Source organism: Myotis nattereri (assembly GCF_964212035.1).
Source record: "Myotis nattereri genome assembly, chromosome: X".
Taxonomy (NCBI): domain Eukaryota; kingdom Metazoa; phylum Chordata; class Mammalia; order Chiroptera; family Vespertilionidae; genus Myotis; species Myotis nattereri.
In genome coordinates, this window is record NC_138078.1 from 140,956,900 (window position 1) to 140,983,667 (window position 26,768).

The 26,768-nt window shown below is 58.3% G+C and overlaps 1 protein-coding gene across 1 annotated transcript in view; it reads left to right on the forward strand.

Moving 5' to 3' along the window:
- Positions 1 to 14,034: 14,034 nt before the first annotated feature.
- Positions 14,035 to 26,768, forward strand: part of ATP2B3 (ATPase plasma membrane Ca2+ transporting 3) — a 53,771-nt gene continuing 41,037 nt past the window's right edge. The window contains exons 1-8 of the mRNA XM_081081448.1: positions 14,035 to 14,257; positions 18,602 to 18,799; positions 19,012 to 19,269; positions 19,685 to 19,810; positions 20,475 to 20,600; positions 24,061 to 24,102; positions 26,010 to 26,174; positions 26,522 to 26,736. Of these exons, the coding sequence (XP_080937574.1) occupies positions 14,050 to 14,257; positions 18,602 to 18,799; positions 19,012 to 19,269; positions 19,685 to 19,810; positions 20,475 to 20,600; positions 24,061 to 24,102; positions 26,010 to 26,174; positions 26,522 to 26,736 (1,338 nt within the window). The 5' untranslated portion in view covers positions 14,035 to 14,049. The remainder of the gene's footprint in view (positions 14,258 to 18,601; positions 18,800 to 19,011; positions 19,270 to 19,684; positions 19,811 to 20,474; positions 20,601 to 24,060; positions 24,103 to 26,009; positions 26,175 to 26,521; positions 26,737 to 26,768) is intronic.

The following is a 26,768-nucleotide window of genomic DNA, read 5'->3' on the forward strand; positions in this document are numbered from 1 at the left end:
CCTCCCTCAATCAAGCATTTGGCTGCGCATTCTCTGGACCACAGTCCAGAGCTGTGATGCTTCCCCACGGACATGACAGTGGCTGGCTCTCCATGGGTTTTCCTCCCAGAGTTACACAGGGAATGCGGGTGTAGGCAGGAGACCGTCATCAGAAGCAAAGGCCCACGGCTGAGGATGGCCAGACAGCCTGGATCACCAGGCCCTCCTGGTTAAGAAACAGGAAAATAAAGCTGGCAACCCAGGAAGGGACAGGGAGATGTAGAGTTGCTGTTGGCCGGCTCCGTTCCAGCTACTGGGGACTCAGAGGCTTTGGAGATATATAATATCTATATCTATATCTATAATTTTCTAATATTCTTATTAATTTTTTTAGAGAGAGGAAAGGAGAGGGAGAGAGAGAAACATTGATTGAGAGCAGAACATCGATCAGCTGCCTCCTGCACACACCCCTACCAAGCACGGAGCCTGCAATCCGGGCATGTGCCCTGACCAGGAATCAAACCGGTGATGACAAGGCCTTTGGTCTTTTTGCTTCCCTTTGGGAGGCACATCTCTGGCTCGCTCCGAATGAAGGCACCTTCAAAAGAGCCACCATGATCACACTTTTTGGACTGGCCTGGGAATATCGTCAGTCCCTGGAGGTCCTGACACTGGGCATCCTGCACACCGCGTTTTGATGCAAAATCTGAACCAGGGTGAAGGCTCGTGCAGCAGTGGCCTCTACTGAACCACTGTTCACGTGATCCCTGGCCCCAGCCAGGATGGTGGCACCAGGCGTGACCGCACAGGGGGCCCTTCTCCACAGTGGACCAGCCTGGCCGAAAGTGCTCAGTGCTCTGCATGCCCAGTGTGGGGCATGGCCTGGGCACCTGCTTCCTGGGTAGAATTCGGGCCTCCACCTGCCACACTAGGTCCCCGGGACCTTCCCTGACCACCCCCATATGGGCCTCAGCTCTGTTCTTCCGGGAAGAACCGGGGGTGAACTGTCCAGTCTTGGTTTGGAGCCACGGGCCTGGAAAAGAAGCAGGTGGCCCAGGGCCAGGCGGCCTGGGCTCCTGCGGCTGCTGGGGTCCCTGAGCGCTGCCCTGTGAGGGTCGGCCCCACAGTCAAAGGGAGGCTCCCACGTGCTGTGGCCCAGTGCCCACAGCAGCGCAGGAGGGAGGGACAGGGATGCAGGTCCATGCTGGGCACCCCCACCCCATCTTCTCTCTCTCCTGTGGCCCCTCACTTCTCTTCGGTGGATGGCCACGGTGTGGGGTGTGCTGAGGGGAGAGACTCAGACCCCGACGACGTGTGTCATCATAGAGCAGTCACACAAGAGGGGCCCTCGTGCCTCTGCAGGACCCCCACCCACTCCCTCCCAGCATCCCCTGGGCCTGCAGGAGCTTTGTGGTGGCCTCTCCAGGCTTTTTTGGGTATGCTTCTGGATTTGCATACCGGGTCCTCTGTCGGAACCAGCCTGTCAGGACCCTGATGGCTCAGTTTGTGTGATTCAGATGGTAGCGGGCCCTGGTGACTTTCTGGTCCTGCTGCCACCGCCTGCCAGGGTTAGTGAGGGTGCTGGAGCGGACCCGGGAAGCCTTGCAGGTGCCCCTGCCCAGGATTCAGCTTCTGAGGTGTCTCTGATGTGGCACTGTTGGCCACTGTCTCCTCCTCCGCGGATACATTTGGTAGCAGGCGTGCCTACCTGGTCAGCCGGGAAAGGTGGTGCGGATGCTTTGGGGTGCCAGTTCTTTTGTCTGCGTCACAGAAGGCCAACTAGACTGGACTCCCATCTTTACTCTGCACACATCTTCTCTGCTCCTGCTTGGCAACCATGCCCAAGACCCAGGTCTTTTCTAAGGGCTCAGAGTGGCCTGTGGCCAGGGTCCCTCGATGATGACAGTCCTTATCAACTCTTTCTCCTCAATGGGTGCTGACCTCCAGCCAAACTCAGTCCTATAAGGTCCCAGGAGGCCTATTTTGCCAACAATTAGAGACCCCTGGGTAGAACCCAAGTCAGCTCACATATCTCTGGTCTCCCATTTGGGGCCTGGCCTTCTCGACTCTTATTGGCCACAGAGAAGTGGGTGTCCTTTCCTGACAGCTCTCCTGGCCCCTGACCTTGACCAATGAGCTCCCAAGCCCGTCTTCCCCAGGGTTTCAACATATTTCCAAAAACAGACCCTCTCCCCACCAGGACCCACAATAGGGCTCCCCTGGATCCTGTCCCAAGGAGGACATGTGTGTCCTGGCAGACTCCTCTAGTCACCCCTGGGCCCAGAGCTTCCCAAGGCCTCGGTTAGCTGTCATTTCCTTAATGATCTGTTTAGGCCTTGACTGCTCCCGGTGTCTCTGAGCTGGCTTTGGGAATTGGCAGGGTGGGCAGCCTGGTACCATGGACAGAGTTGGGGAGACATGGGGGAGGATTGGGACTGGGCACTCTTATTCTGTCCATATATATTCTCTCTGTGAAGGCCTGGAGGACAGGGCCCCACAACCTCCTAGATCCCAGGTGTGTGTTTTCTGCCCTGTGCATGCTGGAAGCATGTCCCAGAGGCCAGCCAAGGTGTCTCCGGGTCCCCCACACCCCATCCCTCCAGACACCACAGGCCAGGCCATGCTCTTCAGGGCAGGCTCAGGACCTCACTGGCCACCAACTGCTCACAGGCTGAAGCGGGAGGGGCGTGGGCCAGAGTGGGCCAGGCCACACGAGTGCGAGGAGGGGGCGCTGGCTCCAGCTCCCTGCTGCAATGCAGCTCTCTCTGCCACAGCTGCTGTAATTGGATAATTAGTGTCATTATGCTTCCTGCCCATCGCTTCTCGCTCTCCTGCTCCCTCCAGCTCTCCTTTCCCAGCTCTCTCGCCTTCTCTGGCAGGAAACAAATGACTGTCCCCCCTGCTCGGGGCAGAGTCGTGACCCCCTTAATGACACACTTCAAGGCTCCAGCCAGAAAGGGGCTTCCAACTTCCTTCTGGGACCCAGGGGCACCCGGTGCGGTGGGAGCCACCATGTGGAGTGTGTACCTCCCTCCAGAAGCATCCTGGGGAGCCAGCTGCCCCCACAGCGCCTAGCGCTCTCCAGGAAGGATTGGGGGCCGGGCAGGCTCCAGAATGGCCCAGCAACAGGGAAGCATCTTACAAGCATATGGGGTCGGCCTCTGGCCAAGTGGAATGTTCTGGCCTCACTGGTGGAGCCTGGACCTGACCTATGGAATTCTGGGGTCCAGATGGGCTCAATCAGAGCTCAGGGCTTTAAGGCAGGCAGAGGGAGGGCGGGCGTGGCAGCCGGACTGACTCAACAAGAAACATTCCTGTCTCTCATCTTTCTGGAGAAGAAACCCTCTAGGGAAATGGGACCTTCCTAGATATGTGCACTTGGTAACCCCTATCTTAGGAGCTCACACCAACCCAGCCAGGAGGAGCAAGGACCCATTGACCTGACAAAAGGAGAGACCCAGAGAGGTTGAGTAACTTGTGCTGGCTCACACAGCCAACCTTGAATCCAGCGCCTATAGTCCCAAGCCCTGAGGTTTACGAGGACAGATGTCCTGTCTAGTCACTTTGTTGAACTCTTTTTTTTTTATATTGAACTTTTAAAAATATATATTTTATTGATATCGAGAAGAAGGGAGGTGGGGGAGAGATAGAAACAACAATGATGAGAGAGCATCATTGATCGGCTGCCCCCTGCTCGTCCCCAACTCGGGATCGAGCCCACAACCCGGGCATGTGCCCTTGACCGGGAATCGAACCCTGACCTCCTGGTTCATAGGTTGGTGCTCAACCACTGAGCCACACCGGCTGGGCTATGTTGAACTCTTAATTGGCTTTAATTATGTATTTGTTGCTTTTCTGGAGTTTTCTGGGTAGTCACTTGGCAAAGGAACAATGAAGGAATCTCTGGAGCTAGACCACCTGAGTCGACCTCTGTTCCTTGCTGGCTGTGTGACCTTGAATGAGCTCTTTAACCTCTCTGTGCCTCAGCAGCTTTAGCACTAAAGTGGGGACAATCACTTTTCCTGCCTCAGAGGCTTATAGCTCAGAGGGAATGTGTCCTTCCCCCAAAGCATGGAGGAGAGTGCCCCACACAGCCCGGGTGCCAGGCAGTGCCTGTGACCAGATTGTCCTTCTGTCTCTCTCTTTGGTACTCTCGTGGTTCTGTCCCTTTGGCTAGAACTTCTAGGACAATGTCAATTGGCACAGGTGAGGGGGAGCCCAGCTCTGAATCATCACATGTTCCAGGGAGCCCATGGAAGTAACGGGGGTTGGGAGATCATGGAGACTCCGTGGAGGCCTCCTGGTTCTCCTAGAACCAGAGCTGGCTTTGGGCGTGGAGGGGGCAGCCGACTGAGTTCCTCCCTGCATGCCTGAATTACCCAGGTGATGAGCTTGACCTCTTTAATGGAGACCCAGCTTCATGGAGGTATAGACAGAGAGAAGTCGGTTTCTTTCACACACAAAAATCTAGGCAACCTAGGACTGGAATGACAGCTACCTGGCCATCAGGGACCCAGGCTCCTTTGATGATGTTGCCATCCTCAGCGGGCAATGTGCCAGACGGAGTAAGATAGCTGCTTCTGCTCTTATCTTCATATCATCATTCCAGCTGGCAGGAAGGAGGAGAGGGGCAGGGGAGTTCACATTCCTTCCCTTTAAGGACACAACCCTGGAGTTGGCCTTGTCCCCTTTCCCCCCATGTGCTTAGAATCCCTATTGCTGTCCATGAGTAAGGCCTGGCCCGGCCCGGCCCGGCCCCTTTTGCTCAAATCCCATTGGCCAGCACATAGTCACATGGCCATACGTAGCTGCATCAGAGTTGGGGGAATATAATCAATAGCTGGATGATAAGACACCTGGCTAAAAATTAAAATATGACATGGGAAGAAAGGAATAGAAATCAGGGACTATCTAGCAACTCTCCGCCACACCCTCCTGGGGGTTCGTTAGTACCTCCTAAAGCCATATTATATTAACAGCACCTGTGGGCTGGAGGCCAGGCCTTCCCCACGTGTTCTGGCCATCCCTTCTGGTCCCTTCTGAGGACAGGGTGGGGTTAGCACCTCTGAGGAAATGCAGAGCAACAGCAAGAGAGGAGGCAGGCAAAGAGGGACAGGGGGAGACACTGGGCCACACTTCTTCCATGTATAGGGGGAAGAGCCCTGCCAATGGCCACCAGCAAGCTCAGCCTCTCAACTCCTCTGCTTTTCTCCCACCTAATAGGCAACCAGCCAGCTAAGGCAGGATGAGGGTGGTGTGAAAGGTCATCCAGGCTAAAGGGTGGGGGTAGGGAACGTATGGAAGGGTCTGACTAGGTTTTCATTCCAGGTAGAGGATGCTCCTGAAAGTTAAAATCCATACGGGCATCCCTAGCCAGTTTGAATCAGTGGATAGAGCATCAGCCTGCGGACTGAAGTGTCACGGGTTTGATTCCTGGTCAAGGGCACGTATCTCAGTTGCAAGCTCAATCCCCAGCCCTGGTCGGGGGCGCATGCAGGAGGCAACCAATTGATGTGTCTCTCTCACATGGATGTTTCTCTCTGGGTGTCTCTCTTCCTCCCTTCCACTCGCTCTAAAAAGCAATGGAAAAATATCCTTGACTGAGGATTAACAACAAAAAATCCACCCTGGCAGAATCATCGGTTGATCGTCAGTCAAGGCAGTGGGACTGTTACTATCATGTGCGGTCCAAGGCATCATGGGAGGCTACTCTGGACACAGTACAAAAGGGCTGGTGGGGCCAGTTTGGTTTTTCAATTGCAGCAAAATACACATTGCATAGGATTTATCATCTTAATCTTTTTTAAGGGTACAGTTCAGCGGCATCAAGTGCATTCACATTGTTGTACACCCATCACCACCATCCATCTTCAGAGCTTTCCATCTTCCCAAACTGAAACTCTGTCCCCATTAAACACTAACTCTTCATCCCTCTTCCCCAACCCCTGGCAAACACCCTTCTATTTTCTGTCCCTATGAATTCGCTTGCTCTAAGGACCTCATATAAGTGGTGTCATATACTATTTGTCCTTTTGTGTCTGGCTTATTTCACTTAGCGTAATGTCATCAAGGTTCATCCATGTTGTAGTGTGTGCCAGAACTCCCTTCCTTTTAAGGCTAAATAATAGCCCACTGTATGACTAGACCCATTTTGTTCACCATTTCTGTGTCGATGGTCACTTGGGTTGCTTCCACTTTGGGCTCCTGTGGATACCCCTGCTATGAACATGGGTGTGCAGGACTCTTTTATTATTTTTTTTAAAATATATTTTATTGATTTTTTACAGAGAGGAAGGGAGAGGGATAGAGAGGTAGAAACATCGATGAGAGAGAAACATCGATCAGCTGCCTCCTGCACACCCCCCACCGGGGATGTGCCCGCAACCAAGGTACATGCCCTTGACCAGAATCGAACCCAGGACCCTTCAGTCCACAGGCCGACGCTCTATCCACTGAGCCAAACCAGTTAGGGCTAGTGTGCAGGTCTCTTAAGAGACCCTGCTTCCACTTCTTTTGGGTAGATAACCCAATGTGGGATTGCTGGATCCTATGGTAATTGTATGCTTAATTTTTTGAGGAACCACCACATCATTTTCTGTAGTGGCTGCACCATACTTCACATTCCCTGTTGGAGCATGTCTTAGCTGGATAATTCTGGGCCTTTCCTGGAGACTCCCTGTGCCAACCCCTTCTGACCGTGAAGCTCCCCCTGGGACCAAGCTTTTTTTTTTTTTTTTTTTTTTTTTAAGATGGTTTATTGATTTTTAGAAAGAGAGGAAGGGAGAGAGAGAGAGAGAAACATCGGTGTGCAAATGGAACATCAATCGGCTGCCTCCTGCACAGCTCCTACAGGGGATCGAGCCTGCAACCCAGGCTAACCCAGAATCAAACCAGCAACCTTTTGGTGCACAGGGCAATGCCCAACCGAGACACACCAGCCAGCGCTGGGCCCAAGCATTTTTAAAAATCCCCTCCAGGTCTGGCATCTGCCGTTCTAGGTTAGACTAAAGCACCGAGCTACCAGTTCGCAAGGGGTTCACCAACCTGGGTCCCTGCCACCTCCAGGTATCTAGACTTGTTGGATTTTTCCGGATTCCAGAATCCTCCTTGGCTGGACTCTAATGAGCCTGTCCTCTGAGCATCTGTCTTTCTGCTGGCCTGAGATGGCCCTTTGAGTCTGGACCTGGTGCTGACTGGCAAGCATCCTTTGGCCTTGCTGGCAGCCCCAGTGGGTCCCTGTGGTGGCCCTGGTGCCCAGTGGCAGCACGACTGGCCCTTGCCTAGGGACAGCCCCACAGGGTTGGAGGTTCGAGTGGGAGGGTGTGCCGCCGCGGTGGCTGACCCTTTTCTGCTGTTATTGTTTTTGCCCAAAGCTGTTCCCTGGGAAAGCCACTTGACGTGTGCACAGATTGTACCAGGAACTAGAGGGAGGAAGAACAGAGGGGGGGCTGTCCCTTTAAATCTGTTTTCTCTGTTTTATTTCCTTTCCTTTTCCCATCCTCCTCCCTCCACTAGCACAAGTGGCGGGGCTGTGGAGGGCCCAGGAGCTGCAGTGACGGTGCCTCTGAAATATTAATGAGGCTGTTCTCTGCCTCGGCTCCTTCTCCTGCTCCCTCCTCCCTTCCTGGCTAAATGCAGGCCTCGTCCTTGGAGCCCTCTTTTCCCCTCCTGGGTGGTAGCCAAGGTGGTCAACCAGAGGAGGCGGGGGGTGGGGAGGGGAGGGAGGCAGGGGGCCTGGCAGGAGAACTAGGTCCTTGCCCAGGAAGGGGCGTCCTGGGAAGTCAAGGGTTAAAGGGGCACCTTGAGCCACTGCTTTCACCTGCCTGGATCAAACCAGTCCCAGAAGAGGGCAGGGCAAGTGGGGTCCCCCGAGGGCCCCTGCACCTGCTCCCCCGCCTGCTCTCCACCTGCTGCTAGAGGGTTTGACCCAATCCGGGCCCCAGCTGTTGTGCAGGGGCCCCCCACTGACTTGTGGGGCCTCCTGCTCCTGCTTCCGTGGGGCTGGGCCTGGGTTGCAGGTGCCTGGAGGTGGAGAGAGGAGGGGACTGTTATTTCAAGGAATCCCCACCATGAGTCACGTAGCTGAGCCGTGGGTTCTTCTGGAAGGTGAGCCCCTGCTCTGTGGATCTGTGGGGAGATGTGGAGGGCAGCGCGCCTTAAGGAGGGTGGCACTGGAGGGCACATGCCCAGGGGGGCAGGAGTCAGGCCTGCATCTCTTGCCCTCTGACTCTGTCCCAGGCTGCCTGGGGTTTGGCCTGGCTGGTCTATGCTCCCTCCTTGCCTCAGGGCATGGTTTCCTGGGCCTGTGGAAGCCCCCGAGTGGCAGGACCCAGCCCTTTCCCTCAGGCATCCAGCATCGGCCATTAGCCGCGCACAGTGCCTTGGAAAGGCCAGTGGGAACGGGGACTGCCTGGCTTCCAGTCTGCCAGCCGGGCTCTATGCACCCTGGAGAGGCAGCAAATGCCCCACCATCAACGTGGGGACAGGTACCCACTCAGACCCCAGCAACTGCAGGCCGGTGGCGGACAGGGGCTGCAATGGGACTATGTTTCCCCAATGGAGAACGGGGTGTGTTCTGATGCGTTGCAACTTCTGACTTGGGGGACAGCAGTAGGATTTCGTCCTCCATTCCTTGTTCCTTCCATGAAGGCGACGCTGGACAGCCCCACACGGAGCTGAGGAAGCAGAAAGGTCCTGTCTCCTGGCAGCCAAGCGGCTGGACTACTCAGGGCATTGTGACTCTCCCTAGAGCATGGCCAGGAGGTCTTATCAGGGTGTTTGTGAGGGTGCCATGAGGGAAGCATCTGGAGTGAGGGCCCCAAGAGAGGGCACCCTGGCGCAGAGGTGCCCCCATCTCTTTCAGGAAGCTCCGGAGCCTGGAGGAGGGGTTCAAGGAGGCAAAGTGGGGGATCCAGGCAGATGAAGTCAAAATGCTGGGAGAGCACCCAAAGCCAGGACAGAGGTAGCCAGAAAGGGCCAGGGGTGGGGAGACCATTCCTGGGCTTCTAATCATGTGGGCATGAGCCACTGGGCCTGGGGGCAGGAGACCTCTGGATGGCCAAGCCCTGCTGGAGGGAAAGGTCCAGAAGGCGGGAGCGGGGGGGCGGGGGGGAGCGGCGCAGACCTAAACACAGGCTCCCTCTTGCAGAGCTCGGGCAAGCCCCTGAGGTAGCAGCCTGTTGAAAATGACAGAGCAAGGGTGAGGCGGGCAAGGGAACCACCACAAGTGTCTGCTCCCGCCACCCTGGTACGCTGGCCAATTTGTGCCAAAGTGGAGCAAATGCCAGAAGGTCCCAGTCCCCCTGTGTGGAAGTTTTCAATTCAATTAAGCCAATTAAAGTCTGAAAGATGAAAGAGTACAGAAATGGTACATCCCCTGCCCTTTCGGCGCTATAAACCGTTCTAGGCAGCCAGCCCAGGCCGGAACATCTGTCAGGTCTGCAGAAGTGATAGAGCCGGTCACTTCTGTTCTTGGCTGTTTCAGTGGTGGCTGCTGTCCTTCCTCAGACCGACAGAGGCCATTGCTCGGACTTACGGAGAACCCAGGAAAACAAGAGCATATGCCATTAAGTCTCTCCAGCGGCCAGCAGTCAAAGGTTGACCTTGACTTAACGGATGGCTCCTCTCTGCTGCCCTCTGGCCTGTGGTGTTAAGATGAGGGAAGTTAGCACGAATGAGCACAGGCTTCGACTTGAGAAGACCCCAGAGCTGAGTGGCCTGCTGGGGGTCGTGGGCATCCCTGCTCTTCATCCCTGCACCACACCCTCACGCTCTCCCGGAGAGTGGTTCCCCCATTCCCAAGGCTCCCAGCTCCTCCTTGGCCAGCCAGGCCCAGGGCTGACACGCAATGGGCTTCCCAGCAACTCAATAACCACGTGTCTCAAAGAGCTGTGACCCTAAGGGCGGAAAAGACATGCTCACAGCTTGTTGCAATGTCAAGCAGAAGACAACAGGCACAGTCAGGAGATTCTAGACTCAGTTTGGGCAGATTCTGGGGAACGTTCTATTGGAGTTGCCACTTGAATTTGTTGCTGGTGGAGATGGAACAGAGGGTGTGCAGGGCAGGGCGCGTGCGGATCTCGGAGCTGGCAGGCTGCTCCTTGCAGCAGGGCGATCGGGGCCGTGGGCAGGCCAGTGTAGGGCGCGGCTGAGCAGGCTGGAGCTGGAAGGGCCTTTGAGGGAATGAGGCCTTTTGCTTGATGGCGGGTGAGGGGATTAAAACGGGGGGTGTGGTTTTCTGGAGGCCATGGCAGCTTGGAGGCAGAGAGACTAACCATGCCTGAAGCGGGGAAGGTAGTGACCCACAGCTGGCTGGTAACAAACCACCCAACTGGAAGGAGACTCGTTAGATGGTAGATGGGACATGGGACCTGCTTGGTTGGGGATGAGGGAGAAGGAGCAGGCCATGGGTGCAGGCAGATGCCAGGGGACACTGAAACATGGAGGGACACAGGGCCAGCCGAGAGGGGCAAAAATGCTTTGAGCCAGGCCTCACCTCCTCACCCAGTCCCCTTATCATGAGTCACTGTGGGCCCAGTCAGCCCCAGCAAAGACAGTTCACGAGTTAGGGGCAGTTCAAGGACCCAGTGTGGCTCTGTCTGGGCTGCTATTGCTTAATCGAGGGCAGGGCCACCCTGGGGGGGGGGGCAGGGGCAGGGATTTGGAGGGGGAGGATGGAGCTGGCCTTGGATGAACCCTGGAGGGGCGGGGGATAGGGACGCTATGCTGCGGGCTTGCAAGGTACCCTGCTCCGAGGAATAGGCATTTCCGTTGAGCTACTGGGATGAGCCCACCTAACTCTGCATCATTCCCTCTGCCACCCCCAGAGCCCACCAGTGCCATGTGGCAGGAGTTGGTGCTCATCCAACTGGGTGTAGAGGCTGAAAAGATAAAAGGTTCCAAAGAAACAACATCCTTCATCTGCTTCCCTTCTAGAAAGAGCCCCTATGGAGTCCTGAGGCAGCTCCATGGGGGTCACTCAGGCACACAGCTGGCCCCTGCTGCCCTGGCCACATGTGGCGGGTCTCCGAATGCAGACCAGTGGCCTGCCTGCCAAGGGCATTAGGGCCCGGAGTGAATGCCCGCCACTCTCTTCAGCCAGTACGAGCAGGGCTGGCATGGCCCGGGGATGCTGCTCAGGGACAACTGGCTTATGTTTATGCTGGATGCCCCTGCCACCCAGCCCCAGCCCTCACAGGGCCAATTGTTTGGTCCTCTCCCAGTAGCCCTGCCTGCCTAGGACCTGGATGACAGCTGAGCCCAGGAAGCCAACTCACAGGGGGTCTGTGGGCCCAACGCTGGCTGGAGCCTGTGTCTGCGTAGGTGAACCAGACCCTGCTCCTCCCTCCAGCAGCCAGCAGGCTAAGCAAGGGTGGGGGTGGGGGGAGCTGGCAGAGACAAGGGCATAGGGCAGGACAGAGATGCCAGGTGATGCTGTCTGCAGAGGACCAAGGAGTGCAGGTGGCAGTTAAAAGCTTCCATCGCTGTCTCCATCGGTTCCTTGGCCCGCCGAGGCCCGTGGTTAGAGGCAAGAAACCTGGGTGGCCTCATGGCTCTGCCACCTCAACTCAAATGGCAGAGTAATTCCTGCCGTGCCCCACCCTGGGTGGGTAGGGTGCATTCCTACAGCACCCCCAAAAGATCCCAGCCTGCCCCATACACCACAAAAGCTTTGCTTCCTTCAAACCCCAGCGCTCTGCTGCACCCAGGCATCCTGAGCCCCAGGCTCAGTCCCATGGCCCCCACCCTCACCCAGAATGATCCACCGAAGCTCCCGCCTTCCTCTCCAGTAGCCCTCTGAAAGGTGGTGGCCCATGTCACTCATGGCCCCAAGTGATCTGCAGCCCCCTTTTCCCCACCGACCTGTCCCATTATCTGCCTTCTTCCTGCTGTCAGAACACTCTTCCCTCCAGAAGAATGGCTCACTCCACCAACTTGTTCCGGTCTTTTCTTTTTTATTTAAACATATTCCCATTGATTTCAGAGAGGAAGGGAGAGGGAGAGATAGAAACATCAATGATGAGAGAGAATCATCGAGCAGCTGCCTCCTACATGCCCCATACTGGGGATTGAGCCCCCAGCCCAGGCATGTGCCCTGACTGGGAATCAAACCATGACCTCCAGGTTCATGGGTCGCTGCTCAGCCACTGGGCCACGCCATTTTGGCTGATCTTTTCCTAAATGTGTCCCTTCCCTGACCCCTGCTCCCTGCTCCCAACTGAAACTGCGCCCCCATCACTCTGATGCCGGTTTCTCACCAGCGGGACCTGCCATGTACCCATCTCCCAGGCAGATGGAGAGCGTGGAAATGCATTCAGTCCTATCCACCCCTCTGTCATCCTGTCCACCCGTCTGTCCCCGGCACAGGCATGTAGTAGATGCTCAGTAAAGATTTGTCAGATGGCGAACTGAATGGATGGACAATGGGGAGATGCGTGGGTGTGGAAGAGGACGGCACATTTGTGGGTCTGCCACTTGGCTTCCGCATCTTCCGGCAATGAAGGCTTTCAGAACACGGGCAGCCTTTTCTGAGGCGCCTCTCTGCTTCCCAGACGCCTCGGGCAAGGACTGCCCTAGGTGCACATGCTTTTTCTTGGCAGGTGGGGCCAGCATCCGGAGGAAGTGAGGCCCCACCGTGTTATAAGCCCCTGAGAGCTGTGGTGCATTCACTAGGCTCTGAGTGAAGGCGGGGGCTCTCCGGAGAGCAGCAGGGCTCTGGGCTACTGTGTTTCCATGGGCGGTTCTAGATCAGAAGTCTGGATTGGTGGCCAAGTTCTGCCTCCAGGAGGATACTTCTGAGCCAGGAGCCTCCTCAGAGGTGAGGCATGAGGCCCAGCTGAGCCACGTTGCCAGGAGGCCTCCGCTGGTGTGAAGGCCAAGGCCATGTGCATGGAGACTACTATAGCCCTAGGAGCTTAGTGCATGGCCTTGGCAGATGCTTCCACTCACGCGCAGGCAGGTCGCAGGCGGGGAAGGAGAGGTAGAGGAAGACCAGCTGGAGAAGCTAGCGGCTGGGGATAGGCAGGCCCAGCAGGCTCAGCAGGCCCCTGTGGTCCAAACCGCCAGACCCTGGACAGGTGTGGGCAGTGGCGGTAGGGTATGGGGACAGTGAGAGGGATGACAACTTCACGATGCTCTGCAGAGGAGTGAAGGTGGTGTGGCCAAGGGTCAGCTGGCTGCTGTCAGTGCGGAGGGGGTGGGGGTGGGGTGGCACTGTGCTGTGGGGCAGGGCAACAGACCTGTGGCTACTTTCTGATTTCTTCTGTGTGCCCTGCCCCCCCCTTCTGCTCCCTTTATCCCCTCCTTTCCGCCCTCCCTTCCTTCCTTCCCCCTCCCCTCTCTCCCTTCCTGCTTCCTCTGGGCCTCCTTTCTTCTTTGCCCCCACTTCCCAGGTACCCACAGGGCAGCAGAGACACCCTGACCTGGCACTCAGCTGGCCTTGTCCATGGCTTGGCCTGCTCCCGGGACCCCTGTACATCATCGAGCCTGAAACCGTGAGCTGTGAGCAGCAGAGGCTGAGCCGGGATTTATAGCATGCGGGCCCCACAGGGCGAGTCTTAATCAGGCAAGAGCTGCAGCGTGATGGATTGGTCGATTCGCTGGAGGAGGGGCACGGCCATGGGAGGACTGTGGCACAGCTAACCCATCCAAGCCAGGGCAAGACACTCACTAATCAGTCCCACCTTCCCGGCTTGGGTGCTCATGGTGGGCAGGAGTAGGGGGTGGCCCAGGCAGGTGAGCCTGGCAGAGTGTGGGGGTCACTGGCCCAGCCTGGGGCGGGGGGGGGGGGGCGGCGGGGAGAAATATTGTATTTAGCAAGTCATGGCTTGAACTGAGTGCAGATTTGTGGAGAATGTTCTAGAAGAGTGGACCTTGGTTTTGCCTCAACTGTGCCCCTGGCTTCTTCTCCCCTTCTTCTCCCCAGGTGTCTACACTTGGCCACTTCCCTGCCGCCACCACTTCCACTACACCCTCCCCCAGGCATTGGGACCTCAGGTGGCCACCTAGCCCGCATTGAGGCTGCACCTGTGAGAAGGCCCCGCACCCTCTCCTCCCAGTGCGACAGGCAGGATGGGCGACATGGCCAACAGTTCCATCGAGTTCCACCCCAAGCCCCAGCAGCAGCGGGAGGCCCCCCATGCCGGCGGCTTCGGGTGCACGCTGGCTGAACTGCGCTCCCTCATGGAGCTCCGAGGGGCTGAGGCGCTGCAGAAGGTCCAAGAAGCCTACGGGGACGTCAGCGGGCTGTGCAGGAGGCTGAAGACCTCGCCCACAGAGGGTAAGTCTGCCGGCAGAGACCCGACCCAGCGACTTGATCACAGGGGACTTTGGGCCATGTGCCACTGGACACTCTAAGGGCCTCCTGAGGATGTCCCCTTCCTAGAGGCACTCTTTATTTAAACTATGTTTTTATTCATTTCACAGAGAGAGGAAGGGAGAGGGAGAGGGAGAGAGAAACATCAATGATGAGAGAGAATCATTGAGCTGTTGCCTTCTGCACGCCCCCCACTAGGGATCGAGCCTGAAACCCAGGCATGTGCCCTGACCGGCAATCCAACCAATGACCTCTTGGTTAATGGGTCAGCACTCAACCACTGAGCCATGCCGGCCGGGCCCTAGAGGCACTCTTGACCCTGACCATGCCTTCACCGGGTGGCCATTTCCCCCCCCGAGCAGGAGCTGGTCTGTATGGGGTGAGGAGGTCACCCTCTGGGCAACCTGCAGTCTTCAAGGAGCTGTGGCTGGACCCCTGCACCCACACCTTCATAATGAGTGGCTCCCCGCTCTGGTCTCTTCTTCAGAATAATAGAAACCGAGTGACAGAAAAGGGGAAGGGAGGAGACAGCGCCGCACCAATGCACGCAGGTGGGATGGCCCCTTTCTGTGTGCCGGTGCCCCACGTGCTCAGCACCTTGTCCAGTTAATCGGGGCTAGACAAGGAGCAAGAGGTGCAGAGTGGGGCTCTCTGAGGGCTTGGGTTGCAGGAGGCCTCTCCCTGGCAAGGGAGGGCATGGCTTGGGGACAGTGGGGCCTGAGGGGGTGGTGCCCAGAGTGCCAAGTAGAGGTAGCACTTGGTGACACCAAAGAGGTGCCAGCCTGAGACAGCGTAGATCTGAGCAGATCTGCTGCAAGGAGCCTCTGGGAGTCTTGGGGCATCCTCTAGACAAGTGGTTCTCAACCTGTGGGTCGCGACCCCTTTGGGGGTCGAATGACCCTTTCACAGGGGTCGCCTAAGACCATCGGAAAAAACATAATTTCATATTGTTTTTGTGCTTAATCACTATGCTTTAATTATGTTCAATGTGTAACAATGAAAATACATCCTGCATATCAGATATTTACATTACAATTCATAACAGTAGCAAAATTACAGTTATGAAATAGCAACAAAAATAATTTTATGGTTGGGGGGTCACCACAACATGAGGAACTGTATTAAAGGGTCGCGGCATTAGGAAGGTTGAGAACCACTGCTCTAGAAGGTTCTAAGAGTGAAGGCCTGACTGCCATTTTGGGTCCCCACCTCTGCCCTGAGGTCCTCACCTCCTGATCCCAAGGTGATCCTCTGTCCTGCTCTGTGCCAGCCTCCCCCAGTCCTGCCTTCTGGGTCTGCCTGGAAGCCGGGACCACCAGGAGCCAGGCTGAGTCCCAGGTTCCAAGAGTTGGAGTGTTTACCGGCCCAATGGGTACCTCCCTGGCAGGGATGCTGGGGCTGTCCCAGCCAGAGCCAGGCCTGTTCTGGGCCAGAGCTGTGATAGATCTCACAGCTCTCCTCTCAGCCATCACATCAGCCTCCCAGGGCCCTGGCCATCGTCTGCCTCCTGCTCCCTGGTCCCATGTGTCTGCGGGTGGCGCGTGGGCTGGGACTGGGAAGTAGAGATGGCCCACCGGGGAGGAATCAGGCCGAGGACCAGGCGGGAGGGCGCTCACCTGACTGGGTCAGGAACTCCGAGGTGGGTGGCCTTCCCTGACTTCCTGGGTCTCTCGTGGTTTGCACTGTAAAGAGGCCCAGCCTGACACGGCGTGTCACGGGGGCAGATGGTTTGATTCAGGGCCAGAGGATCTCTCTCCTTCCCTCCTCCTTGCCCTCCCCCATGATCTGGGGCCATTTAGCCACAAGAGCTCTGGCCTCCCCCAGATAAAAGGAAGCAGATGGGCTTCAGCTGGCAGCTCTTTCCTCTGCCTGTCAGGCTTTGTTAAATATTTAAAATGTCAAGGCCCCTGGGAACCTGCCTGATTCTGCCCCAGCAGCTCTGGAGCGCACCCGGTGCCTGTGGAGGGGCAGGAATGGAGAAGGGCAGGTGCCCAGGTGGGTGGCCCAGCCAGGCCTGGTCTGTGTCCCGAAGGATGAGTGTCACAAGGACCACCAACCCCTCTGCTGTTCGTTCCCCGGAGCCCTCAAGGTCTGGGGAAGTGTGGGATCCTGGAACACCTGCTGACTGAGTCCCCGAGTTCTCACCCAGACCCCCACTCACTCCTGCTCGGTCACAGTGGACTGAGCCGGTTGGAGGGGCCAGTTTAGCTGTGCCCTGGGCCCTCCACCAAACCCCCACCAAGGTGGGCAGACTGGGGATGCTGGCAGAGTGGTACTTTGAGGAGGGTGGGGAGCTGTAGGGTGTATTGCGGGAGGGCAATTTTAGCAAGCCAGGAGAATTCCAGAAGCCAAGGAACCTGGGTCTTAGGCCAAGCTCAGTGGTAGGCCTGCTTGGGAGACCTGGGTCCCAGCCCTTCCCCTGTCTGGCCTCCACCAGCAATCATGGGAAGGAGGGGGCGGATTAGCCTGGAGCCACACGATGTGGTCTTAATCCAATTCCAATGGCATCTGGCCTCTGCTCTGGGCAGGCCGCCCATCTGTGTCCATGCCAACCGGCAGCCCCTGTCCCCGAACCCTGGACCTGGGCCGCCCTCAGGGGCCTGCTAGGCCTGGGCGTGCTTGGAACCAGAGGGGCTGCAGCTGCCTCCCCACCCCGTGAGTGCTTCAGCTGTCGGGACCCCTGAGCCCACAGGAAGGTCAAGGCCTCCAGCTGGTCTAGGGCAAGGGCGAGAGAAGCGTTGCTGCAGCATCAAGGGCAAACCAAGGCCAAGGGACAGGCTGAGAGGGAAGGAGGGAGGAAGGGAGGGAGGAAGGGAAGGAGGGAGGGAGGGAGCTCCTGGGGATGAGGCCCCCTGAGGGCCCAGCTTCTCAGGGACAAGCTGGGTTTGTGGGGCGAGGCCGGCGGGATGTAGATCCATGTGGCGCCACAGGCGATAAGCTCTGGGTGGGGGGTTGTCCCTCTCACGGGCTCCAGATCCATGTTCTTTCCTCGAGCAGGGGGAGGGGAGACCCTGGGCGTGTGTCAGTTCAAATGCCTCCCTGGCCCTGACCACACCTTTTCTATCTCCTGTGGCTCAAGGACATAGGCCCTGGGCAGGAGTGGGGTACAGGCCCTCGGCTGGGTCCCTGGCCCTTAGGAGCTGAGGTCCTGAGCCTCTCCCAGACACCCAACTGGGAAGCTGCAGACTCCAGAAACTTGAGCCACAGCTGGCCCGGCACGATGAGGCCAGGGGGAGAAGGGCAGGGACAGCTGCGGCTCTGCTGGGTGGGGAGGACAGCATGTGGTCATCGCCTCACTCAGGAGACATGCCAAGCCTGTGCCGGCTGTGGGCTTTCTCCTTATCAGTCCTTCCACCTCCAAGGGGCCCCACACTGCTCATCCCCAGAAGCCTTCTTTCCCTGCCCAGGGCACACCCACCCTCCTCCTCCCCACTCTTTCGGCATCACACTTAGCACTTCCTTGTCCTCAAGTCCCGTGGGGCCTGGTCTTGTTTGCCTTCCCAAGCTGGCTGGGAGCACCCCATGGGCTGGGACCTGGCCCTTCTGGGCCGCCCCTGTCCCTGACAGAGACGCTGGGAGTGGCAGCGACTCAGGGCTGAGAACTGCAAGTCACCAGCTGTCCACCAGGTGTCAGTGTGGGCCTGGCACTGGGGGAAGAAGCAGTTGTTCTCAACCTGTGGGTCGAGAACAATGAAAATACAACCTGCATATCAGATATTTACATGACGATTCATAACAGTAGCAACATTACAGTTATGAAGTAGCAACGAAAATAATTTTATGGTTGAGGGTCACCACAACATGAGGAACTGTATTAAAGGGTCGCAGCATTAGGAAGGTTGAGAACCACTGAGGGAGGCTGGGGGACAAGGGCAGGGCTGGGCACTGGAGCACAGGGGACAGATGAGCCTGAGAGGAAGGAGAATCCTGAGGCCTGAGGGTGGGGCCAGGGGACTGCGTCATCACATCTGCCTGCCTCTGGGGGCAATGGCCAAGTGGGTGTCCAGCCTTGGGAGGCAGTGGCCTGGATGCCAGTCCCACATGGAAACTTTGGGTACTTTCAGCCCTTCCACATGCTAGGGGCTCCGTGTTGTTTAGTGGCTACATGCCCACGCTATCCGGGGAGCTGGGCACCCCCACATACATGCCCCCACGGTTGGCCAGGCCAGTGCAGTTTCCGCTTTCTGACGCCTTCAGTCTAGAAGGAGAGACAGGCTTACCCAGGAGCAGGGGAAGAAGGTGTGGGGCCACGTGGGGCAGGGCTGCCGGCCGCCTTCCCATCATGCTCTGCCCCGCTCTCCGGTGTAGGCCTGGCCGACAACGCCAATGACTTGGAGAAGCGCAGGCAGATCTATGGCCAGAACTTCATCCCTCCCAAGCAGCCCAAGACCTTCCTGCAGCTGGTGTGGGAGGCCCTGCAGGATGTCACCCTCATCATCCTGGAGGTGGCTGCCATCGTGTCTCTGGGCCTCTCGTTCTACGCACCGCCAGGAGAGGAGAGTGAAGGTGAGGCAAAGGCCCAGAGGGGAGAGGAGGAGGGCCTGGCAGGAAGGGGCAGGACCAGGGCAGCAGCACAAGACAAGGGCTGGCAGGGAGGGGGGAGGATGGAACCTGAAATGAGGGGGGAGGTCATAGGCTGTCCCTACTCCAGCGGCAGGAAGGAGCCGGCTGGGGCGACCCTCTGACATCTCTGTACTCCCTTCTGTCACCCTACATAGCGTGCGGGAACGTGTCATCTGGGGCAGAAGATGAAGGGGAGGCCGAGGCTGGCTGGATCGAGGGGGCAGCTATCTTGCTGTCTGTCATCTGCGTGGTGCTGGTCACGGCCTTCAATGACTGGAGCAAGGAGAAGCAGTTCCGAGGCCTGCAGAGCCGTATCGAGCAGGAACAGAAGTTCACGGTCATCCGGAACGGGCAGCTCCTCCAGGTCCCCGTGGCCGCGCTGGTGGTGGGGGACATCGCCCAGGTCAAGTATGGTGAGTGTGCCCGTCATGGCTCACTCTGCAAAAAGAAGATCAGCTCTCATTTCGGGGATAATGTGGGCCGAGGAGACCCCCACCTCCACCCCCACTGCAAGCCTTCTCCCCAGAAGCACATGGGCCTCAGCTGTGGGAGGCTGGAGGTGGGGATCATGGGCCCGAGGCCTCAGGAAACAGGCTGTCCCCACGGCCTGTCAAAGGCTATCCCAGCACCACAGGACGCTTCTGTGGTCCCCACTCTCTGGGACCCAGACCACAGGGCTAGGTGTGGGTGGGTCCCCCAGAAAGGAGGAGGCTGGACGAAGAGGACCCTGCATCCGAGGGGGTTCTCCCGTGGGCGAGGCAGGAGGCAGCAGGGAGAAAGGCTGCCTGGACCCACAGCCTGTGGTTCTGGCTGCCTGGCCGGCCCTAGGAGACCTGCTGCCTGCCGACGGCGTGCTCATCCAAGGCAATGACCTCAAAATCGACGAGAGCTCCCTGACCGGAGAGTCTGACCACGTGCGCAAGTCAGCCGACAAAGACCCCATGCTGCTCTCAGGTGAGGCCTCAGGGCACCGGCCCAGCCTGGGGAAGCTGGGAGGTGGCTGGCCACCACCCCTTGGACCAGCCCAGCACCCAGGAGCCTTGGAAGCCATTTGGCCCATCAACCCCCACAACCAGCCCCCCTGAGTAGCCCTTCTGGTTAGGGAGGCTGAAGACTTCACCCCACTCGAGGCCAGAGCAGCCTGTGGGGGGCGTGGTGGTGGCGCTCCGGCCCCAGGGAAGGGCATGGGCCTTTCTAACCCCGGAGGGACCGGATGTCCTGAAGGAAGCCCCTAGAGGTGGGAGCTGACTCTGGGGCAGCACAGTGCCGTGCTCCAAGCCAGACCCCAAGAAGAGCCAGTGAGGACAGGGTTCCCTTTCTAGAAGGTTCTGTCTTAGCCCAGTGTTTGGTTTATCCCAGTGGCAAATGCAGTCCACAACAGAATGGAGAGGCTGGAGGTGGGTCTTGCAAACGGCTCATCCTGTGCTTCTGGGACAGGAGCTGCTCCAAGCCAGGGAGGAGGTTTTGGTCTAGACTTAGGGCCAACACAGCCTCCAGGGGCCTCCAGACGCTGAGTCCTGATTCTGGGATTCCCGGGACAGAACCTGTAGGTGCTGAGCATGCCTCCCACCCGGCGGTGCGAATCTCTGTCTCGGTCTCTCTGTGTTGGCTGTGCCAGGCACTCATGTCATGGAAGGTTCTGGAAGAATGGTGGTGACAGCTGTGGGTGTGAACTCCCAGACAGGCATCATCTTTACCTTGCTTGGAGCTGGCGGAGAGGAGGAGGAGAAGAAGGACAAGAAAGGTAAGGTCATGCAGGCCTCCAGTTCCCAGCGCCCATGAAGGGCTGGCTCCCCTTCTATGCAGCTCGCTCGCTCTTCTTTGCCTGCTGCTGGCGGTCCCCCGCTAGCCCATCCCTGGCTCCAGCTCTGGCTCTGGCTCTGGCTCTGGCTCTGGCTCTGGGAGAGACAGCCTTACCCTCTCTTCTGATTTCTTTTGGGGTCCTCTCTTCTGGGGTCTTTGCCCCAGAGCCAGCAGGTCAGGGGCCCCCCAATTCTGTGTAAGGGCAGCTTCCTTCAGATGGCTGTTACCCAAAGGCATGGGGACATGTGTGCCAGAGTGGGGGAGTGCCCTGCTTGGTAGGAATGGGGTCAGAGTGACAGGGTCTTAAGAGAATGCTGCCCACCTTCAGGGGTGCCCAACCACCACAGTAAAGTGCTGAGGGTCCCAAGCCAACATGGAAGCCAGGAAATGCAGGCCATGCAGGCCCAAGGGGAGGGCTCCCAAGCAGAAAGCAAGCCCCGCAAAGGATGCCCAGGGCCAGAGGAAGCTAGAATAGGCAGGGGTCCTCCCTGCAAGGGAAAGCAGTGTCAAGGGACAAATGTCTTCTGAGAAGCCAGCTCTGTAGCCACCGCGGCCTCCCCGCTGCCTCCTCTTGCCTCTGCTCTGAGCCCCAGGCATGGCCAGTGTCCCCTCCAGTCCTCAAACAGGGCTCACAGCTGCCATCAGCATCCACCCCCCTGTCTTGGTCCCGCGGGTCAGGATCCTATTCTCTTCCATGACGCAGGTCTCCACCTGCTCATGACTCTCCATGCTGACCTGGGTCTCCTGGTCCTGGGGTCAGAGCACGTGGGGCACGGAGTTTTCTAGCTGTGCCTCACCCCTGAGGGATCTATCAGGGCCTCTACCAGAAGGAAGCCCCTCTGCATACATGTGGGGAGAACTCTCACTGCAAGCCTGCAGCCAGGGCCCCAGTCAGCGAGATGCTGGGGCTGGTGAGCTGGGCAGGGATGCAGGGGCACCAGTCACTGGCCTTACTTCAGTCAGTCAAGGCCACTGGGCCTGAAGAGCAGGTGGGATCAGTCTGCCCAACCCCAGCAACACGGGGACAGGTTAGCACAAGGAAGGACGTGCTAGTGTCCCCAGCCCTTGGCCACCCTGCTCCTGGAGGTGGTGAGGGAGGAGATGGATGAACTGCCATTATCTAGAAGCTTCCGTGGGCTCCACCTCCTGGCATTTTCCAGCTCCTGGCTGGCCAGGCCCTGCCCTCACAGCCAACTGGCACCCGTGGACCCTCTTCCATCTTGGCCACACCCAGCCCCCTCTTCCTGCAGAGCTCAGCCCCGTGTCTCTCCAGAGTGAGCTTCTCTCCAGGGAAGCCCAGCTGGCTTTGCCTGCTGGTCCTTCATCAACACCCTGGTAGCCAGTTAGTAGGGCACTCTTCCCACACTCCTTCCTAGGCCCCCTCCCGTTTGACCTTGACAAAACCCCTCCAGCAACCCCCCAGGTTCCCTCCCCCCTTGCCCTTCTCCAGCACCCCAGGCTGGGCTACTTAGGAATAAGAGGGGCCACCTCCACCAGCCAGCTTCCTGAAGGAGGGGGACTCTGAGGGGGGCCTGGCGGGGGAGCAGAGCTGGCCAGGCTCAGGAGAGGGGGCAGCAGCAACCAAGAGCCCTCACTGATGTCTCAGCCCAAGGACCACTATGGAGACAGGGAGGTGGCCACACCCAGCGCCTCCCCCTGGCCCTTGCTGCATCCTGACCAGTCTATCTGCCCACTGCTCCCTGTCCACCTGCTGCCTCCTCACCTGTTTCTTACCTGTTGGCTTTCATTCCTAGTCACCCTTCTCCTCGGATGCCCTCCTTCCCCTCATCCTCCCCTCCTTCGGCTCCTGTCCCTCTTAAGCTGAGCACAGTCTTCCTCTTCCTGTAGCCCTCACCCCAAACCTCCTTCCCTCCTCCATGGGCCTCCCCGGGCCCTGCCTGCAGCCTTGGACCTCTGGGGTCCTTCGCCCCAGGGCTTCCAGCAACACCCCCTCTTTGTGCTGCATTGTCACCACGTGTCTACAGGTGTCTCCCCTCCACCCAGAAGTCTCCTTCACCTATGAACCCCCTGCACCCCCTCAGGGGTCCCAGGCAGAGAGGATCCAACCCACACTCCATCCTGCCCCACAAGGGGTCTCTCCCTCCTCCCTGGGGCCCACAGACCAGACCCTACTGACTGGGAGTCACCTGGCACCCTGTGTCCATGGATCCCCAGCCCATGAACAAGTCAGCCCATAAGTCCCTCCCACCCCAGGTTGGTTATCTCTGGATCCTGCCAGCTCACGTGTGGCCTCCAGGGGGGCGCTGTGGTACAGAGCCAGGCCCCAAGCACAGGGCCAGGCTCCCTCGCCTGTCAGATCTCCTGTGCCCCCGTCCAGAGTCGGAGCCCTTGGAAACCAGAGAAGCAACTAGTGCTGGTTACCTTGACCTTGGGAATCTGTCACTACACAGGCTCTGGCACCCAGGCTCAGGCTTTGTGGTCACAGAGCACCTTCAGAGAGCTCCTGCATTCATGTCACAGTAGATGGCTGCAGGGGCTACGGAGGAGGCAGGCTGGGTCCTTGCCCTCAGGTGCACCCACCACCTGAGCCCCTCACCTGGGGTCCAGCCCATTCCATGCCCCAGCTGCTCCCTCCAGCAATATGTAAGTGCCCAGTGCCCAGACTGGCACCCCGACCCCAGAAAATTCCTAGGGTTTCCTTTGTCCCTCAAAAGTACACATAGCCCGGCCAGTGTGGCTCAGTGGCTGAGCATCGACCTATGAACCAGGAGGTCACGAATTGATTCCCAGTCAGGGCACATGCCCGGTTTCGGCCTCGATCCCCAGTGGGGGGCATGCAGAGGCAGCCAATCAATGATTCTCTCTCATTGATGTTTCTATCTCTCTGTCCCTCTCTGAAATCAACAAATATATATATATATGTATAAAGTACACATAGAGCTGACTGTTAGCTAAGGTGCAGAGAAAGTGGATCTGCAGGCTGCCAGGGGTTAGCAGCCGTCTAGCTAAACTCCTCGTGCTGGTTCTGGGGGCTGCATATCCTGACTGGGGGGCCCTGCTCAAGGTGGCAGAGCTTGGACCAGACACCTGACAGCTCTCACGCCCCATGGTGACAGCCCTTCCAGAAACCTCCTACTGCCAGCCACTGAGAGCTGGCGTAGGGCTCCCTGGAGGGCTGGGGTCAAGGCCAGTGAGGAGCCCTGGCTAGGGGTCTCGCTCATGAAGCCCAAATGCTTGCAGCGCCCATGTGCCACGTGCTGAGAGGTGGCAAGAGGGCACCACGTGAGCCTGGAGAGGACAGGGCCCTCCTCCCTCTCCTGCCTTCTTCCCCTGTGCTCGCCGCTGGACTGTGCACCCCGCTGTCCTGTGTGCATGTGCGTGTGCCAGGGCCATGTGGATGTTCTCAAGTCTCCGTGTCTGTCATTCCTTTTCCATTGTAGGCAAGCAGCAGGATGGGGCGATGGAGAGTAGCCAGACCAAAGGTAACGCGCGCCCTGCGCTCAGGATGGGGTGGCGGACGGAGGGCACGACTTGGGGTGGGGGGCTGCCCGCCTCAGTTGCAGGAGCAGAACCTGGACACCAGGTGAGTGGGGCAGGGCGGCCCCCTGCAGACCCCGCCAGGAGTGTGCAAGGATCACCTTTGAGCTGGCATTCTGGTGAGGAAACTGAGGCTCAGACAGGGTGACTTGCCCAACGCCTGATCAGGCCCGTGGGTTTCCCAGTTCAGCTGCCTTTCTTTTGGGCAGGCATCCAAGGGGCCGAGGCCCACTCTCCTCTCAGCCCACATGCCGGTTGGGAGCCAAGCCTCCATGGCCGGGATGAAGGCTTATCAGCGGTCATTCATAGGTGCTGGGGACCCAAAGGTGGATAAAGCACCATCCCAGTCCTCAGGAAGGTCACCGTCCAGATAGAGGGACCAGGGGCTGTATAAAGTGCCGCATGGGCCTGGCCAGTGTGGCTCAGTGGTTGAGCATTGACCTTTGAACCAGGAGATCAAGGGTTTGATTCCTGGTCAGGGCACATGCCTGGGTTTCAGGCTCGATCCGCAGTAGGAGGCGTGCAGGAGACAGCCGATCAATGATTCTCTCTCATCCCTGATGTTTCTATCTCTGTCTCCCTCTCCCTTTCTCTCTGAAATCAATAAAAAAAATATATTTAAAGTGCAGCGTCGGACCCAGGGACCAAGACAGGATCAGACAAGCAAACAAGAATTCAGAGCATAGCTGGGGTTGGGAGGGCATTTGGGACAGGGTGACAGCCCGGTGGCTAGGGTCCAGGACTGGGGCAGGGAGTGACAGTCAGTGGGGCATGAGGCTATAGTGGCCCAGCTGGGTGGGGCCTTGAGTGTTGCTGAGGCCATGGGCTCTGGCCTGAGGCTCAGAAAAGAAGAAGCCATCGCTGAGTGGTCTCAGGAAGCCAAGGAAGAAGGGATGGGTGGGAAGACCGGAAGCAACAGGGAGCATCTGACACAGCGAAGTGGCAGGAAGGGTTCAGAGGCGGTGTTAGGAGCACCCAGAGCCCCATTGGGTGGGGACAAGAGCAGTGAGGTGGGAAGATGAGTGTCAGGGTTGGGTGCCCCCTCTGGGTCACTTGAGGCAGTGCAGTTGGAGGCCTTCAGGGCACAGAGTGTGTGAGGCGATAGAGGTGTTGGAGGCAGGGTAGGGGACATAGCACCACCATCACTACATCAGGGGCAGTGAGGCCACTGGGGGAGTGTTCCAGAGAGAAGGCAAGGAGGTGGCTGGAGGAGAGGAACAAAAGAGTAGTTCCATGGAGAGAGGGGTAGAAGGCCCAAGGCCCAGGGCAGCCCATACAAGCAACAGCCTCCGGCAGCCAGGGAACGGGCTGAGAGCATGTGTGGTGGTCTGGGTCCTTGTTGGAAGGTGGGGCGGGGAAGGGGCTGGCAAGAAAAGAAACAGCCTGAGCAGGGGGCAGGAGAGGAGCAAGCAGGGGCTCCTGGGCCCCCCTGAGCAGAGTGGGGAGGGTGCTTGGACACCGGTGGGCCAATGAGTCAGTCAGCTCAGGGTTCTGGAATGTTCCTTGGGCCCCAGGCCTCTGCTCTCGGGCATTGAGATTTGGGGTGTTACAGGACTTGCCGCCCTGTCTGTGTGCCCAAGTTACTTGTGCTTATGTCTGTCCTCCGTCCTCTGTGAGGCCTCAAGAGAACCATCTCCATCCCAGCCAGGAAGGCCTGGGCTGCCCAGGACCGAGGAGGGAGAGGAGCAAGCCCCATGCCGAGTCGCACTCAGAAATCGGAGAACTCCCCACCCCCGGCCCAATCCTGTATTCTCTGGTCTGGTGTGGCATGTCTTTCCCTGTGAAAGCCCCCTGTAGCTGTCACCCCAGCAGCCAGGCCCTAACCTTGGCTGTGGGGTTCTTCTGTGTGCAGCCAAGAAGCAGGATGGGGCAGTTGCCATGGAAATGCAGCCGCTGAAGAGCGCGGAGGGCGGGGAGATGGAGGAGCGGGAGAAGAAGAAGGCCAGCGTGCCCAAGAAGGAGAAGTCGGTCCTGCAGGGCAAGCTCACCAAACTGGCCGTGCAGATCGGGAAAGCAGGTGGGGGCTGCAGAGCGGCGGCCCGGGGCCCCGTCGGGGAGGGGGACTCCAGGGCCATGGACAGCAAGTGGGAAATGGATGTGGCAGGTGGGGTGAGCCAGACAACAAGGGGACAGGCCAGGGGGGTGATGGCCATCAGGGCCTGGTCCAGCCCCGTTCTGGCGAGCACGGATTCTAAATGCGCCATAAGGCCTGGGGCAGGGAGCACCTCCCCAACTCAGCTCAGCTCAGGTTGGCATCAGCTGCAGTGTCCCTTACTCCTTCCCTTTTGCTCTCTCCCTTCCTTGCCCCTCCCTGCCAATCCCCAATCTCGCCCCCACCCTCTGTGGCCTCTTGTGGCCGGGCAGGGCTGGTGATGTCCGCCATTACCGTCATCATCCTGGTCCTCTACTTCGTGATTGAGAACTTCGTGTTGGAAGGCCGGGTGTGGATGGCAGAGTGCACGCCGGTCTACGTGCAGTACTTCGTCAAGTTCTTCATCATCGGCGTCACTGTGCTGGTTGTGGCTGTCCCGGAGGGCCTGCCTCTTGCTGTCACCATCTCCTTAGCTTACTCTGTCAAGGTAATAATACAAAACACAGTCGTTGAACTAAG